This window comes from Bos grunniens, chromosome 14 (assembly GCF_055505025.1).
Source record: "Bos grunniens cultivar Pamir isolate PY7600 chromosome 14, Bosgru_T2T1.0, whole genome shotgun sequence".
Lineage (NCBI taxonomy): Eukaryota > Metazoa > Chordata > Mammalia > Artiodactyla > Bovidae > Bos > Bos grunniens.
The window spans coordinates 42315970-42331959 of record NC_141178.1 but is presented as its reverse complement, the minus strand read 5'-3'; the positions used below and the strand labels follow the sequence as shown (position 1 = coordinate 42331959).

The 15990-nt window shown below is 37.8% G+C and overlaps 1 protein-coding gene across 10 annotated transcripts in view; it reads left to right on the top strand.

Annotated features, from left to right (window-relative positions):
• The window catches only part of ZFHX4 (zinc finger homeobox 4), a 206379-nt gene that overhangs the window by 170867 nt on the left and 19522 nt on the right, over window positions 1–15990 (top strand). For 7 of the 10 annotated variants that reach the window (XM_086335434.1, XM_086335435.1, XM_086335438.1 and 4 more), the window contains 4 exons: window positions 8226–8345; window positions 14727–14860; window positions 15091–15291; window positions 15832–15949. In XM_086335434.1, coding sequence (XP_086191560.1) covers window positions 8226–8345; window positions 14727–14860; window positions 15091–15291; window positions 15832–15949 — 573 coding nt within the window. The remainder of the gene's footprint in view (window positions 1–8225; window positions 8346–14726; window positions 14861–15090; window positions 15292–15831; window positions 15950–15990) is intronic. The other 3 variants (XM_086335440.1, XM_086335437.1, XM_086335443.1) reach the window with 1 other exon arrangement.

The following is a 15990-nucleotide window of genomic DNA, read 5'->3' as shown; positions in this document are numbered from 1 at the left end:
TCCCAGAGAACAAGTAACTTCTGCTGGATAATTTCTCACATCTACATTTATACAGAGTGAAATTTTTTACATAAATTGATGGTTTTATACAATGTGAAAGTCAATAAGCTGGGTATTGTTTCTGCCCCAAGTCAAACAACCTGGATGCTGGAGTTAGTTTTGGTAATGAGTTGATTGGATTTTTACAACTGTGTCAACACAATCACTGGCTCCTATGATTTGCATGCTTATGTGTGTGTTAAAAAATGGAGGTGAGGCCTTTTTAGCTGCATTATATTCACATAGTTTAAGAGGAATTTCATCCATGTTGCTATAATACACCTCACTTATTTCCACTATAAAATGATCCCAGTTTCCAGATTTATACAATTGGAATAATAATGTCAATACAGAACAAAAAATGATTATAAAAAGTCCCTCACATTTATAATGGGGTTTTGAAATATGTTTTAAAATTTCAAGTGAAACTATCCCTCCAATATAAAGTCAGAACTTCCCTCTTTAAAAATTCTTAAAAGTAAAGTTTACCTTCACCTATGCTTATCTCATGCGAAGAGTTGACTCATTGGAAAAGAAGACCCTGATGCTGGGTGGGATTGGGGGCAGGAGGAGAAGGGGACAACAGAGGATGAAATGGCTGGATGGCATCACCGACTTGATGCACATGAGTTTGGGTGAACTCCTGGAGTTGGTGATGGACAGGGCGGCCTGGCTTGCTGTGATTCATGGGGTCACAAAGAGTTGGACATGACTGAGCGACTGAACTGAACTGAACTGAATGCCTATCTCATGAATACTTTTTTATTTATAAATCATTATTTATTTTTCATCTTATGTTACTTTTCCATAGAAAATCAGAGAATATATTTAAAATAAATTAGCATAAACTCAGTTTATCTTCCTCACTTCAAGCCAATAAAAAAATTGCATTAATGACTAGGTTGAAAATAATAGGGCAAAAATCAAAACTATGAGAAATATATCAAACTAAAAAGAGACCACTACCTGTCAATATATTTGTTTTATAAACAAAGACATCAAAATTTATATCTTCAACCTTTCTGAGAAGTTTTATATTTAGACACTCCCATGCCTTCTGGATAGTTTCATGGAGATGTTCTACAAAGAAATCAAATATAACAAATTCCAAATTGAGCTCTTCTCTGCAAACCATTTCTTCTCCTCTTTGATCTTAATTGATTATATCATACCATAGTCCTCATTACCCCAAGTAAGAAAACTCAGAATCATCAATTTACTCAAAATTGGCGGGAACTGTGGGGCATAAGTTTTGAGTAAGGCCGATTAGTTCTCTCATTTTTTAGATGTTTCATGTATATGTGCCAAGTCACTTCAGCCATGTCTGACTCTGCAACCTTATGGACTTGTAGCCCTCTAGGCTTCTCTGTCCATGAGATTCTCTAGGCAAGAATACTGGAGTGGGTTGCCATTCCCTTCTCCAGGGGATCTTCCCAACCCAGAGATGGAACCCAAGTCTCTTATGTCTCCTGCATTGGCAGACAAGTTCTTTATCACTAGGGCCACTGGGAAGCCCTTTTAGATGTTATTTCTATACAAATTAGTTATTTTCAGATTTCAACAAATATGAAGGAAGTAGAGCAGAGGTTTTCAAAGTGTGGACTCCTTACAGACAGCATCAGCACGATACAGGAACTGGAAAGAATGCAGATTCTTAGGCCCTATCCCAGATTTAATGTATCAGAAGCACTGAAGATGGGGCCCGGCAGTCTAGGGTTTAACATGCCCTCCAGGTGACAGTGATTCCCACTAAAATCTGAGGCCCCCACCTGTGTGACTGGTGAGACGCTATATTAGAAACAGTGGTCAGAGAAGTTCTCTAAGGAAATGACAGGTAAGTTGAGTACAAAATAATAAGAAGAAAATTAGGGGAAAGACATTACAGACAGAGGGAAAAGGTTGGTCATATTCTGTGAAGAGAAAGAAGGGTAGTGTGGAGAGAGATGAGTGAAGAGGAGAGCAATGTAAGGTGAAGTCATAAAGGTAGACAGAGGCCTGATCAGTTTAACCACAGTGGAGAGTTCCTATGTTATTTTAAACAAAATAGGAAGCCATGGCAGGACTCAAACAGCAGAATGGCTCGATTTTATTAAGGTGTGCTGAATAAATTGTGGGAAAGCAAGAGCAAGTCTTTCCCAGTAATGAGACCATTGCAAGCTACAGGTAAGCAGTTAACAGTACTGGCAATGAAAATGAAAAGAAATAGATGGGTTTACTGTATATAAGATATCCTGGAATTGGAATTAATAGGACTTTCTGATAGATTGGTGTGCATATAAGAAGGAGAAAGAAGTCAGTGATGAGCCTTGCTTTTGGTGAATGGTGGTACCATTCACTGAGATCATGGAGACTGGGGAGAAAGAGTACATTGAAGGGTGATCAAGAGCTCCGATTAGACATATTAAGTTTGATACGCCTTTCAGACATCCAAATGGAGATGCAAAATTTAAACCAGTGGACCTGGATGAAGTCATCTAGGGATATCATTATTTTTCCTCAAATCAAACATTCTTTGTGGATAAGAGAATAGGACTTAGGACCAATGCTGGAGACATTCCAATATTTAGATTTTTAATGGAGGAGTCCCCAGCAAAGGGGAATAAGAAAGAACTTTCAGAGGGGTATGGCATCACAATAGTCTGATGCAATGAAATTCAAGAAAGGGAGTTTTTCAAGGAGAAAGGAGTAGTAACTAACATCTTCTGAGCAAAGTCAAGTAAGATGCAAAGTGGCCATTGGATTTCACAGCATGGAAGTCATCAGTGGCTTTGAGAAGAGCAATAGATGTGGAGCCAGGCCAGCAATGGTTGAATAATGAACATGATTGAGCAGAGAGAGAAAATTTAAACCAAAACAAAACAACCCAAACCAGACCAAAACCAAAAAAAACCAAACAAATGCTTCTTTTAGGTTTAATTGAACACGAATGGAGGAAAGCAAGAGTCTAGACTCCTCTTTTCCTTTTCCCAGTTTTGCTTCCTAAATGGAACTCAGTGTTCCAGGTAACAAGCTCTGCCTGCCTTCTATAATTCCAGCCCTGGGGTTGGTGCTTCTGGAACACTGACAAAAAAGACAATCACTGTTTTCAGTAAATGTGTACCTATTAGGGGAAGTAGGTAATACTGATTTCCACATGCTAACTTAAGTTGTCTTACACTAATGCACAAGAAAAAGAAAAAAAAAAACCTATCCAGAAACACTAATCTTAGTTCAGCATTCAGAGAAGACTTTTTGGAGAAAGAAGCAATTAAAAGAGAGGAGGGACATATGTAGACCTATGGTTAATTCATGTTGATGCATGACAGAAATCAAACCACTATTGTAAAGCAATCATCAGTCAATTAAAAATAACTAAAATGGTGGCTCAGAAGGTAAAGCATCTGCCTGCAATGCAGGAGACCTGAGTTCAATCTCTGGGTCAGGAAGATTCCCTGGAGAAGGAAATGGCGACCCACTCTAGTACTCTAGCCTGGAAAATTCCATGGACAGAGGAGCCTGGTGGGCTACAGTCCATGGGGTCATAAAGAGTTGGACATGACTGAGCGACTCACTTTCACTTTCTCTCTAATATAAAAAGAAGCAATTAAGAGTAATAATACTGCTAGCATTTTTAATACTTATTTTGCATTAAGCTCTGTGCTAATTTTTATATATTATAACAAGTCTATGAAGTAAGTAGCATTAGCTCCATTTTTACATATGATAAAAATGATATTTGCCAAGCTAAACTTAAAAGATGGGAGTTAAATACAGTGAAGAAAATTCATTCTAGAAAAGACAAGAAACAGAACGGTGTTTCTTATAGAAAGAAGGTAGGCATCAATGACTGTGTGTGTTCATGAAATGTGGTCTTGGACCAAGAGTATTAACATCATCTGGAACTTGGAGATGTAAATTCTCAGGCCTTACTCTACACTACCAGAGTCAGAATTTGTAGGGATAGAGCCCAACAATCTGTGGTTTAACCAGTCTTCCAGGCGATTCTGATGATGACCTGAAATTTGAGACTGTTCTCAAGTTAAGTGCCAGGTAGGAAGTGAAGAAAGATGAGACTGGAGTGATAGACAGAGACTAGCTCTTCTTGCCCTGTTCAGAAGACTGAGCTTTTTCTTTGTGTAATGGCAGTCACTGAAAGATGTTACATAGAGAAGTCAGATTTAAGTAGGTCATAAAAAGGATAGATTTTGAGGGAGTAGAGCTGAACAGGGAGACAAAGAAGGGGCACAAGAAGGAATTCTTATAAGCCAAGTGTCTAGAATTGATGCTCCATGTGAAAAACTAAAGATGTTTCAGTTGCTATCCTTCGCTTTCTCTTTCAGTTCAGTTCAGCTCAGTCGCTCAGTCACGTCTGAGTCTTTGTGACCCCATGAATCGCAGCACACCAGGCCTCCCTGTCCATCACCAACTCCCGGAGTTCACTCAAACTCACGTCCATAGAGTCCGTGATGCCATCCAGCCCTCTCATCCTCTGTTGTCCCCTTCTCCTCCTGCCCCCAATCCCTCCCAGCACCAGGGTCTTTTCCAATGAGTCAACTCTTCGCATGAGGTGGCCAAAGTACTGGAGTTTCAGCTTTAGCATCATTCCTTCCAAAGAAATCCCAGGGCTGATCTCCTTTAGAATGGACTGGTTGGATCTCCTTGCAGTCCAAGGGACTGTCAGGAGTCTTCTCCAACACCACACTATGGGTTTAAAAAGTATGTGGTGGTTTCCTTAGAAGACTCAGAGGGTTCCCAAACCCAACTGTATAATAAAGCAGTAGGAACAAAACTGACTGGTGTTTAGATCAGAGAGAGAGCATGAAGCAGATTTGGGGTCTCCTGCATTGCAGGCAGATTCTTTACCAGCTGAGCTACCAGGGAAGCCCTATAACAATGCAAGGGGAAGTTAATTGTACCGTTGTGAGACTATAAAATTATTTTGTCTTCTTCCTATTATTTTGAAATGTTTTATCATTTATTTGAAAATCAGGAAGTTCTACTGGACCTAATGCATGTTTGAATTATATCATAAAATTTAACATATGAATACTGTGTTTTCCATGAGGCAAAATAATTGAAATATACACAGTGGGAATATAACTATTTTATGAAATGCTACACTTTCATTATTATTACATATAATATATTGAAGAAATTTATTGATGAAAATGAAAACTGCTTTAGCATCTTTATTTTGGAATTTTCTGTAATTTCCCTGAGTTCTAAGACATCCCTTTAATATATTTCATGCTGTATACTTTTTTCCTTTTTTCATAAAATTCTCTTCCTTTTTTCATAAAATGTAAGCATCTTACATTTTACAGCATTTTACAGTTGAGGAAATGTGGTACTTGAAAATGAGAACGTAGCCAACTCTTGCCCTTCACCCCAAATCCAACCTACATGGTTTTCTAGGGGAAAGTGGTTTCTCCACCCTTAATACTCTTGACTGTAAAGCCTATTTATAAAACGAATGTCAAATTTATTTCGAAAACTCTCCTGAAGAACGAAAGTGACCTTTTTCTCCTGACTCGGAGGAAACTTTATGGCGTACAAAAGTTACCCTTTGATTCTTTTTTGCCTGATTAAAAATTCGCCAAGTTCTATGGCTCCAAAGAGCCCTACCTGTAATAAACAGCTTTCGCCTTGGAAACCACAAAACAGGTCTGAATTGCTGGAGCATTAGAGCTAATTGCCTGCCTACTTCAAAGGAAGAACCAGAAAAGGCGGAGGGGCGCCCGAAGTCACAGAAGCCGAGGGAGTGCGGGCAAATCCACCCTGGAGGTTATGAGCTGTGGCTTGGAGGAGCCGGGCAAAGTTATGGCCTCAGAACTGCTGTTTGCGATTAAGTTGATGGGGAGCGTCTATCCCACAATCTCTCCCCGCTGCTGACACAGAGTCTTTGTTCACATTCAGATTTCTCAAACTGTTGCCAGGGTCAGGCTGGGGTCAGACACCACCGTGATGTATAGAAGAACTTGTCTGGGAATTTCTCTCACACTTAAGACACATACCAGAGGATCCTGCAGAAACCGTCTGATGAGACGCAGACCGTACTGGAGTTTCTCTTTTCGTACCTTCATAATTTTCGTTTTCTTCTCCTGACGCGCAATGTTTTATGAACAGGAGTGGCGCTAGCCCTTACCATTTTATGTCCCCTCAAGATAAGGACGCTCAGTAGCACTCTGACGCTTCGTTTTCCAGCCCTGGGGGGAAGGTCTAGTAAATCCGCTCCCAGCAGTCTCGCACCCCTTTCCTGGGACGAGTTTGAGAAGGAAGTGCCACGGGCTGTCGCGTAGGTCGCAGGCCTGACACTGGATGGTCGAGTCACGTGTGTGGACTTGGGAGGGGAGAGGGGAACACCACCTAATCCAGTTATGATTTCAGCCTCCCAAACGGAGCCAGGCCACGGTCCCCACCCAGCCTGGCCCCCTGCTGGAAGGAGGAGGTCTGGGTTTGATCACCGCTTATCACTGAAGGGTAGGGCCATGAGAAGGGTTGATTCATCTTCAAGTACAATTTTCACGTGTATTTGCCTGAAAGGGAAGTTTCCCCCGAACCCTCCAATGACTGACCTCTCCCTGAAGACCTCCCCTGCATTTTGGTGCAACACGAAAGTGTATCTATGGAGTCAGTAGATTTGCATGGTGCCTTTGAGGACTTCCGGTTGAAATAAACTCTGATTTCACATGTTTTAAACATCCTTGTTTTCAAACTTGGAGTCTTTCTTTGGAGTTTCTGCCATTGAGCCCAGAACCAACCCCCTCCTGTTGTCTTCTGGTCTCTAGTGGTGCAGCATGGCTGGCAAGTGAAACACTAAATAGCAATTGTTTTTTTTTTTCTTTTTGGTGCTCAGCTGCTACATATGACAGTGGATATTTCATTCTGCTGTCAGAACATTATTAAAAAAACATGGGGTATGGAGAGGGCCACGATTTCCCCTTTCAATCACTATAGCATTTGCAATGAAAATTTTATGCAGTGTGTAATTTTCAGTTAATGCTTGACACTTAAAATGTCCAGAGTAGCGTTTTGTACGGTTCTTGAAGGGTTAATTGTATCATGTTCTCTGCATAAAAGCTCTGCTTATCAAAAGCAAATAGAAGAGTGTATGCAAATGGGTGTCAGTGACCTTTTGCCTTTCCAGGGTTAATTTATATGGTCATTAAAGATTTTATGAAATTGAGGAGCCTGGTGCTTCAAATCCCATTTTACCTTCTTCTCCTAATTTATGTAATTCCTACCTGAACAGGGGAATAGGATTTTTATTTTTTGTGCCGCAATGAAAACAGCATGCCATGCTGTGGGGAGTTGCAAGTCTGGTTATCTGGCATTACTCAGATTGCTAAAAATTCATTAAAATGTGACATCAGCACAGTGAGAGACAAATGATCGCAGGATGAAAGAGAACAGTGGGCCTTTCACGGATTAGTGCTACACCGACCCAGCATAGAGGCTAACTGCATAAACAGATTAATCCACCAGCAGCGGCGTAGCTAAGATTTACAGAATAATTAAATAGGGTTGAGTTACTATGAGGATTTCCATGTAATCTAGCTGGTGTGAAACCCATGAATGAGGTGTGGGGTGATGTGGTTGTCATAGAAGAAGTATACCTTCTTCTGTCCTACACTCTGTAGAGCTCCCCCTATAGAAAAAAAAAAAAAAATCCCAGGATAACTGAAGTTTTGTGATCTTACTCTGACAAATTCCAAAGGATTCCTCTGGGGTCTAAGGACTGAAAGTTGAGAGTAACACCTGTCTTATATTTAACCCATCATTATCACATTATATTATGAAGACATTTTTCTGAGAATTTGCTTCCTTCTGCCATTTATCCAAGTCCATGGAGAAGCGGGTTCATGTAGTTTCGAAGGCTCTACTATTGAAATTACAAAATCGCCTCGCATTCATTTTTAAATCTTTTCTAGCTCAAACCGCATTTCTTTGAAAAGACTTCTTTTAATTTAGTATGGGCACATTTTCTCAGTGGAAATAAAAGAAGTGGCTTGAGATAAAAAACAAACCCTGCATTGGTAGAGCCAGCAGGTTCTAGTAGTGACTTTTGAATAAATTCATGTTCTTTTTTGAGAAGGAATGTCTGCAAATGATTCCTAAGTAACAAAATTTTTAAATGGTCACATTGTTTATTTTCGGGTTTGTGTTTCTGGGGTTTTCCATCCTACTGACTGGTGTGTGTTTCTTAGCAGAAGAACAGAATGAGGAGGCAGAAGGAGCCATTAAACCTATAGCCGGGGCTGACGAGGATGAGAAAGACACGAGTGAGAGAGACAACAGTGAAGGCAAAAACTCTAATAAAGACTCTGGTAAGATGCTAGTATCTTTCACCTTTCCCTCCCCCACCCCATCCCAGCGATCAACCCTTCCTTTGCTGACCCACCCCCAGCTTATTAAAAGCTTTTATTCATTTTAAACTGTCTGAACATTCCCACTACTATTCATTGCATGTGCATTTTGCATGTGATTTCTATCAGTAGCCTCCCATTGACCTATTTTTAATCATAACCATCTGACAGAATAGATGTGGATAAGTTGAAGAATATTGCAGGACGACCAGCGAGATTATTTTTTAATCAAATCAGTTTGTGTGCTTGTAATTTTTTAAGCGCCTTTCATTAATCTTAGCTATACTTGTGATTCCTCTGATGGCATATTAATTTTTCATAAGCATGGGATTAGATATCACTTGAATTTTTTCATTCAATCATATGCACCCCCTCCCTCCCTAAACCACGTAACCCTAAAAATAAATGTTATTTTTCCTTGCTTTCTGTTTTTTTTTTTTTTTTTTTTACAACTTACACTCAGGAATTTGCCCTTTTTAAGGGCATCTATTTGAGGCATTTCAAACAAAATCCAGTGAAAAAGTTTACAGATGATTCAGCCTAAGAAGAGGAAATATCATTGAGAAGGGATTAGGTGCTGGGTAATTTTGATCTTCTAGAATAGACAAATCCCAGTAATGAAAGCTACTGTCTTTGAAAACAAACCTTCGTGTCATGACATTTACTTGTGCACAAACAAACCCTAGGCTAGCATCTGGTGTGGATACCTAAGGCTTTTTCTGTGTTTGATTTGGCAAATATATGACTTCATCCATGCTTTGTATGTATGAGATGGAAATCTATGGTTGCAATGAATATTACATTGGCTACTTTTGCTGCACGCTATACCTAGTTTTATTATGTTGGACTCATTGAAGCAGAAGAAGTGCTGAAACGGGTTCAAGCCTATTCGTTTCAGGTAGTCATCTATCTTTTCCTGGAATTCCAGTGACAGCCGCATCTAAAGAAGCTTGTTTTCGCTATGAAGACATTGACTTGTGCAAAAAATATCATTTTCACGTGCACGTTTATTTAAATCTGAATTATCCTGCATTTGTAACTCAGTCTTTGCAGATCTAAATTTTCCATTCCCTTTGCAAATTATTTGAAGAGCCTCCCTGCTACCCACCCCATACCCTTCCATGCTGAATTTTTCTCCAGAATCCAGTGAAAAAAGTACCATTTAAATTTGCATCTAGCATATAGTGGCTAGCATATGATTCTAATTTGATTTTAACAAAGAGGATCTAAGGTTGGTTTTGAGCCTAAAGAATGTACAAAAAAAAAAAAAAAAGATCCCCTAGCTGTATAATAATACAGCTCCTGGGGTTACTGACAAGGTATTTGAAATACCTTGTGATCAGTTAAGGTCAAGGGCAGTGCCATCTAAACTTCATTTGGAAAGAATTGGAAATAGCAAGGGAGTCAGCTTAGGTCTAGGAGGATCTCATGAAAGCTAGCTGCTTGACTACTTCAGGAAGGCCATGATTCTCCCTGCCTTCAGTAGTGATTTTCTCACAGTTGTACCAAAAGAGACTGCAGGGTATGTTCCACCCCTAACCCAACACATGCAGAAGAATGTGTCAAACACACAGCCCATTGGTGTTTGTTGAGTATTCATGTAATGCTTAGGAATGTGACATTGTGCTTGGTTTTCAGTAACTAATACCTTGTAAAGGATGAGTTGTGGGAATCTTTTGAAAATGGCTCCAATCTCATCAATGAGTAAGGAGTCTTGCTTGGAACATACCACAGATACAAGGGCTCTATCTCCATCAGCTTGGTTTACTGGTCTACATAAATAATGGGCTCAATCACTCCCTAATGGCCTGATGAGTTATTACGCTTTCTTGGGGATCTCATTGTACCATCTCATCAGGACTCAGGCATGTGAGAGGATACAGACCGTTAGATAATGATAGTTTTCTAAGACACATTTTTAGCCCTACAGGAATGCCTCTCCAACTACATCTATAGGGATAAAAATGTACTTTACCCAACTCAAAGGAATTACTGAGATGCAAATGTTTAGCTTTGAAATGTCCCAGACATTGACAGTTCTTACTATTGACAACTCACATGAACATTTTTAACCCCCTTGGTACATTTTTATTTATTTATTATTTTTAACTGGAGGATAACTGCTTTACAATGTTGTGTTGGTTTCTGCCATAGATCAACATGAATCGGCCATAGGCATACATACACATATGAGAAACCAACAACAAACATTATTTTCAATGGTGAAAAACAGAAAGCATTTCCTCTAAGATCAGGAACAAGACAGGGGTGCCCACTCTCACGTGAACATTTAACAAAGTTTTCTGCTTTCTACACTGAATCTGATTAGGTGAAAAAATTATTACATGGTTGTTGTTTTTTTTTCTTGTAAGTATTTCTAACGATTATCCACTTATGTGTATATTGGTTTTCTCCCTGATGTCAATTATAAATGTCAAAAATCCTGGCAAATTTATACATTAATCACTATCTGAATGTGCTAGATGGGAAAACAGTGTGACCTCACTTTAACACAGAATTTTTTAGACAGGAAGGAATTAACACATGTTAGGAAGAAGGTGTTTGTATAAGCTGTTGTACTTTGTTGCTGACATTAATCTCTAGGACGGGAGCTTTCAAAATGAGACTTGGCAATATGCAAGTTATATTTGTTGAATATTCATTCATAATAGAAAAGCCTCCTAATGCCTCATTTATATTGTCATTTAAATCTAGTGCCACTTTAGATTAATTATAATCCAAATTATAGCTCTGTGCACTACAAGAATTAATATAGAGTTTATCCAGATTAATACATTTGCATTGAAAATGTAATATGTCTCTGCCATGGCTAAGGGGACCGCTTTTTAATAAGGGAGTAAACATGAGGAAAGATGGAAATTAACCTTCATTACTGCAATTAAAATTATCCTTTCATTCTAGTCTCATTAGAAAGAATACTGTACCAGTCATTATAATTTAGGCTTATTTGGAGTTGAATAACATCTTGTGTTATATCCAAGTTTTACAGTATTCAAACTTTATCAAATACATTGATTCATAAGTAATAACCCAGGATTTTGCTGTATTTTTTTTCAATATTTGCTCTGAATACATATATGTGATTGGATTTTCCTCAGTTGTTATGAACATAAACCATTTTACAACCTTCTGTATTTTAGGGATTGAAAATTTATTAAGTAGGTGGCATCTGAATTGAAATGAATTATGTCATTTTTATATTAGCAATCTCATGCAAGTTAAATAATCCCATAACTGACAGATAATCATTGACTCATCTATTTGGCAGTGTTTATTTGCAATTAGACTTCATTTTTTTAGTTAAAAGTACATTAAAATGACATTGTTTTTTGAAGATAAATTATGATCCCCATTTCAAAATTTTGGTAACAAAACAGTGTTCATTTCAAGTAAAGTTGTAGACATAAACTATGAGTAGTCAGAAAACTTAAAACCTTCCTAAAAAGTAAGTAGCCTTTATTTAATATATTTCTAGAATAAAACAATTCAGAAAAAGACCCCAGATTTGATTTCCTGTAATTCACCAGGGAGGCAGTAATACCTAAGGTGGTACCCCTTTTTGTAGAAAAGGCATACATGTATAAATTGTAAGGTCCCTTATTTTTGCAAATAATCATGATGACCTGTGTTCGCTTCAAGAGTCTGTTTTTGTCATATGCTGTCGCATCTTAACATTCTCTGCTGCTGCTTCTTATCAGTAGCATGTATTTCTGAGGTGCCTAGATAGAGTTTGGGGGTCTAGATTTTATAACTTCTTCTCAATTTAAAATAAAATGGTCTTTAGGGAGCCCCTAGCTTACATTAAGATCATGGTTTAATTAACTTAATTAGCCAAAAAATATTGAAGCTGACACATATATAGGGTAGAATATTATATCCAGCAGTTACCACAATGGTTATGAAATAGTGACCCTAAAACTTTTCTTGAGGCAGCATAAATGTCCCTAAATTCAAAAGCAATTATATTCTTGATAATATGAATATACATTAAAAATAATATGATTAATTATATCAAATACTTACACCAATGTACAGTCTTAGTAAAATGTTTTAAGCCTTGAAATCAGTTTTTTTGATCCTCATAGTACTAACATTAGAAGATACATACTTATAAAAATAAAGCCATAGCTATACATTTAATAGATTTAGAAGTTTCCAGAAGGTTTATTCTTTCTGATATTCCTAAAGCCTGCAAGCAACAAGAATTATGGAAATTCTCTTTTACCTTCTGTGTGACAGTCTTTGATAGCATATGGAATTGGACCAACCTATTATTTGGTCATGTCAGATTCTACCATGTACACAAAAGAATGATAAGGGAATATGACATAGTATTATTCTCTTAAGGAAGCATATTCTTCCTCATTATTAAGGAACTTTAAAAGAAAAATTTTCCAGTCTCACAGGGAAAAAGCAACTGATAGACACTCGCTGATTTAAACGACAATCATTTTATACAACTTGATCTGTCACCTTAAGCAGTTTTATTTGCCAACCTTATATATCCCATTGTTTTCTTGTATTTGTTTTTAATACTTTTAAAACAATAGCACAAAATATATTCTGCTTTGAGAATTTTCCTTTTAGAAGAAAAAAATTTTTGATACCTGGATGAATTATAAAATAAACATTCTTGGTTTTGAGATATCTTTGGATATGAAATACTTGGATGTTGTTTAATCAGTGTGATAAAATTCTTTAGTTTATCTCAGATTTAAATCGTTCAAATGTAACTATAGTAAATTATATTTTCAAATATCTAGAAAGAATCTAAGTTTCTCTAATATATCTGTATATATAAGACAAATGTACCAATTCAAATAAAATCTAGTGTTTGCAAATCTATCAATAGAAATAAGTCTCAGTGCAATTTGTTTGAAATTGTAGCACTAATTCTATACCTTTCACAGACCTCAATGGAATAACATTATTGTCATTATGTCATTTGAATTCTATTTTAATTTTGGTCTCCTTAGAGTCAGACTTACTTTCAAATTTCTTTCAGAATTCAAAATTCCTAAAATTATTTATATGGTATAAAACATGCATCTCCATCCAGGAGAGAAAAAGAATCTATTTTGGGGTTCATTTTTATGTTGTTTTCATAACATCCTTGACCTTATTTTTAAATTAAAACTGGGTTATTTTGCAATAAAGTGTAATTTGTTCATTTATATGAACCGTATGTGGATTGGAAAAAAAAATCAAGATAAATCTTCATGCACAGCATACAATCAGATTACGCCTAGACTCTATATTTACGCGGGGTCTGATAGCAATCAATGGTTTAGCTTCATTGCATTTCAAGATGTATTTGCACCCAGTTGTCCAGTGATAGTGTCCTCACCCTGGAAATAATTTAGTTGCAAATTGACTGGAAGATGGTGAAAATTGAAAGTTAAAATTAGAAATACTCATAATAAACAGCAGAAAAAAGGTCAGATGATGCCGTGCTATGATGAGATTGGAATGGCTGGTAAATGAGGTTTTGTGTTTGTCGTGAGATGTATGTGACATGCCTACCCAATGTCGCTGTAATATCCAGCCTCACAGAAGAGATTATCGGGAAAATTGATGCTGGAAAGAATTTTCTGTTAGATTGGGAAATTAGAATCACACTCTATCCTTTGATGTGTGTGAGGCTTCTGTACATTACATTGCTCATCTAGGCAAAATTTTAAACCATCTTTAACACCGAATATTCAGATTAACCTCATAAAACAATTGTCTTCTTGATTTGGACTACAATGTCATATGCATAGCCACCTGCTGAAACATCTAAAGCCAAGGATAAATCACAAAAAAGCAGCAGTGGATACATAATGTATAATTTTAAAATCCTATATTCACCACATAAAAGCATTGGTTTCATTCGTGAATTATAACTGGTCAGCCCTTCTCAGAATTTTAAGTGTTTTTAGTGTCCTAGAATTTTAGGGAAAAAAAATAGGTAATGAAACAGTTCCAAAAATAATTATTTTCTAAGTTAGCATTTGTGAATGGGAATAGATTTGCTTTAATGTGATAAAGGTATATTGAGACAGCAGAGGACATGTGTCATTGATCAATCTTTCATGGTCACTGAGGGTTATCTAAACAGGAGACAGAAGTACATTTTAAAATACATTTATAAAGTCCACTTGGTCAGTGGACAAAAAGAAGTGTGTTTTTGCCTTTTGAGATCAGCATCATTTACAAGTGCTTGCCCCTCCTTCTAGTGATTCAGTGGACTTAGAGCTATGCGAAAGACATCATTTTTTCTGATTTTGATATTGTCAGTCTTTTAAGATTGAGATGTTCTATTCTCTTTTGGGGAATCAGGAGTAATCACACCAGAAAAGGAGCTAAAAGTCAGTGTGGCAGGGGGAACCCAGCCACTCCTGCTGGCAAAAGAAGAGGATGTGTCAACAAAAAGATCAAAGCCTACAGAGGACAATAAATTCTGTCACGAACAGGTACACATGGTTTGTTTTTTGTTTTTTTCTCCTTTTGCTGTATAAACATATTTTTTTTTAAAAAATTGTTGCCCTTGATCATTTTAGAGCCCCCAAACCTTTCCATGCTGTTGAAATGTATGTAGACACTGTAATTGGCAAGGTAATTAACTCTTGGTCTGACTTCTAATGCTCCAAAGTCATCCACATCCGTTAACTAATAGGACTCATGTTTATTCAATATTTTCCAGTTCTATCAGTGTCCTTATTGTAACTACAATAGTAGGGACCAAAGTCGTATCCAGATGCACGTCCTGTCACAGCACTCCGTGCAGCCGGTCATCTGCTGTCCCCTCTGCCAGGACGTCCTTAGCAACAAGATGCACCTCCAGCTTCATCTGACGCATTTGCACAGTGTGTCTCCGGATTGCGTGGAGAAGCTGCTTATGACAGTAAGGGAACCAAGTCTTGATGCATGTGTGCCATAATCTCTGAAGGTATCAACATAAAATCTGTCATTATTGTGTGACAGAAATGTATTTCTTCTGAGTGGCGACAAGCTCTTGCTGACCGTGTCGTAGAAATCACAAGTAAAGGCCCGTTTGTTTCTCCTGTGCCTTGGAAATAAACCCCAAATGTGATACAAGGCACAGCTGATTCAACAACACAGATTTTGCAGCCTTATTCTCATACCTATAATGTTAATCAAATGATTCCTATGGGCACTAGGAGTTTCATCTTTGCTTGGCTATCATTTCTGGGCTACAGAAACCTTCAAGCTTATTTTTTAAAAAAAAGAAAAGTAAAGAAGAATACAGCATTGCCACAGCATTGATCTGAAATTTGAAAGGAGAGCATTGACCTCAAGAGTCACAGAATGTCCCTGCTTTGGTTGGAAAATATAACTGGGGTACACAACTGTCTGGGGTAAAGTGTGATGGAGTCCATGATGTCTGGGGTACCTTTGTCATGAACCCCTTTGGTTTTCACAGGTGCCTGTCCCTGATGTGATGATGCCCAACAGCTTGCTACTGCCAGCAGCCGCCTCTGAGAAGTCAGAGCGGGACACACCTGCAGTCATCACAGCTGAGGGGGCTGGGAAATATTCAGGTATGCCAGCCTGTGACCAGAATCTGTGCCAGACACACTCT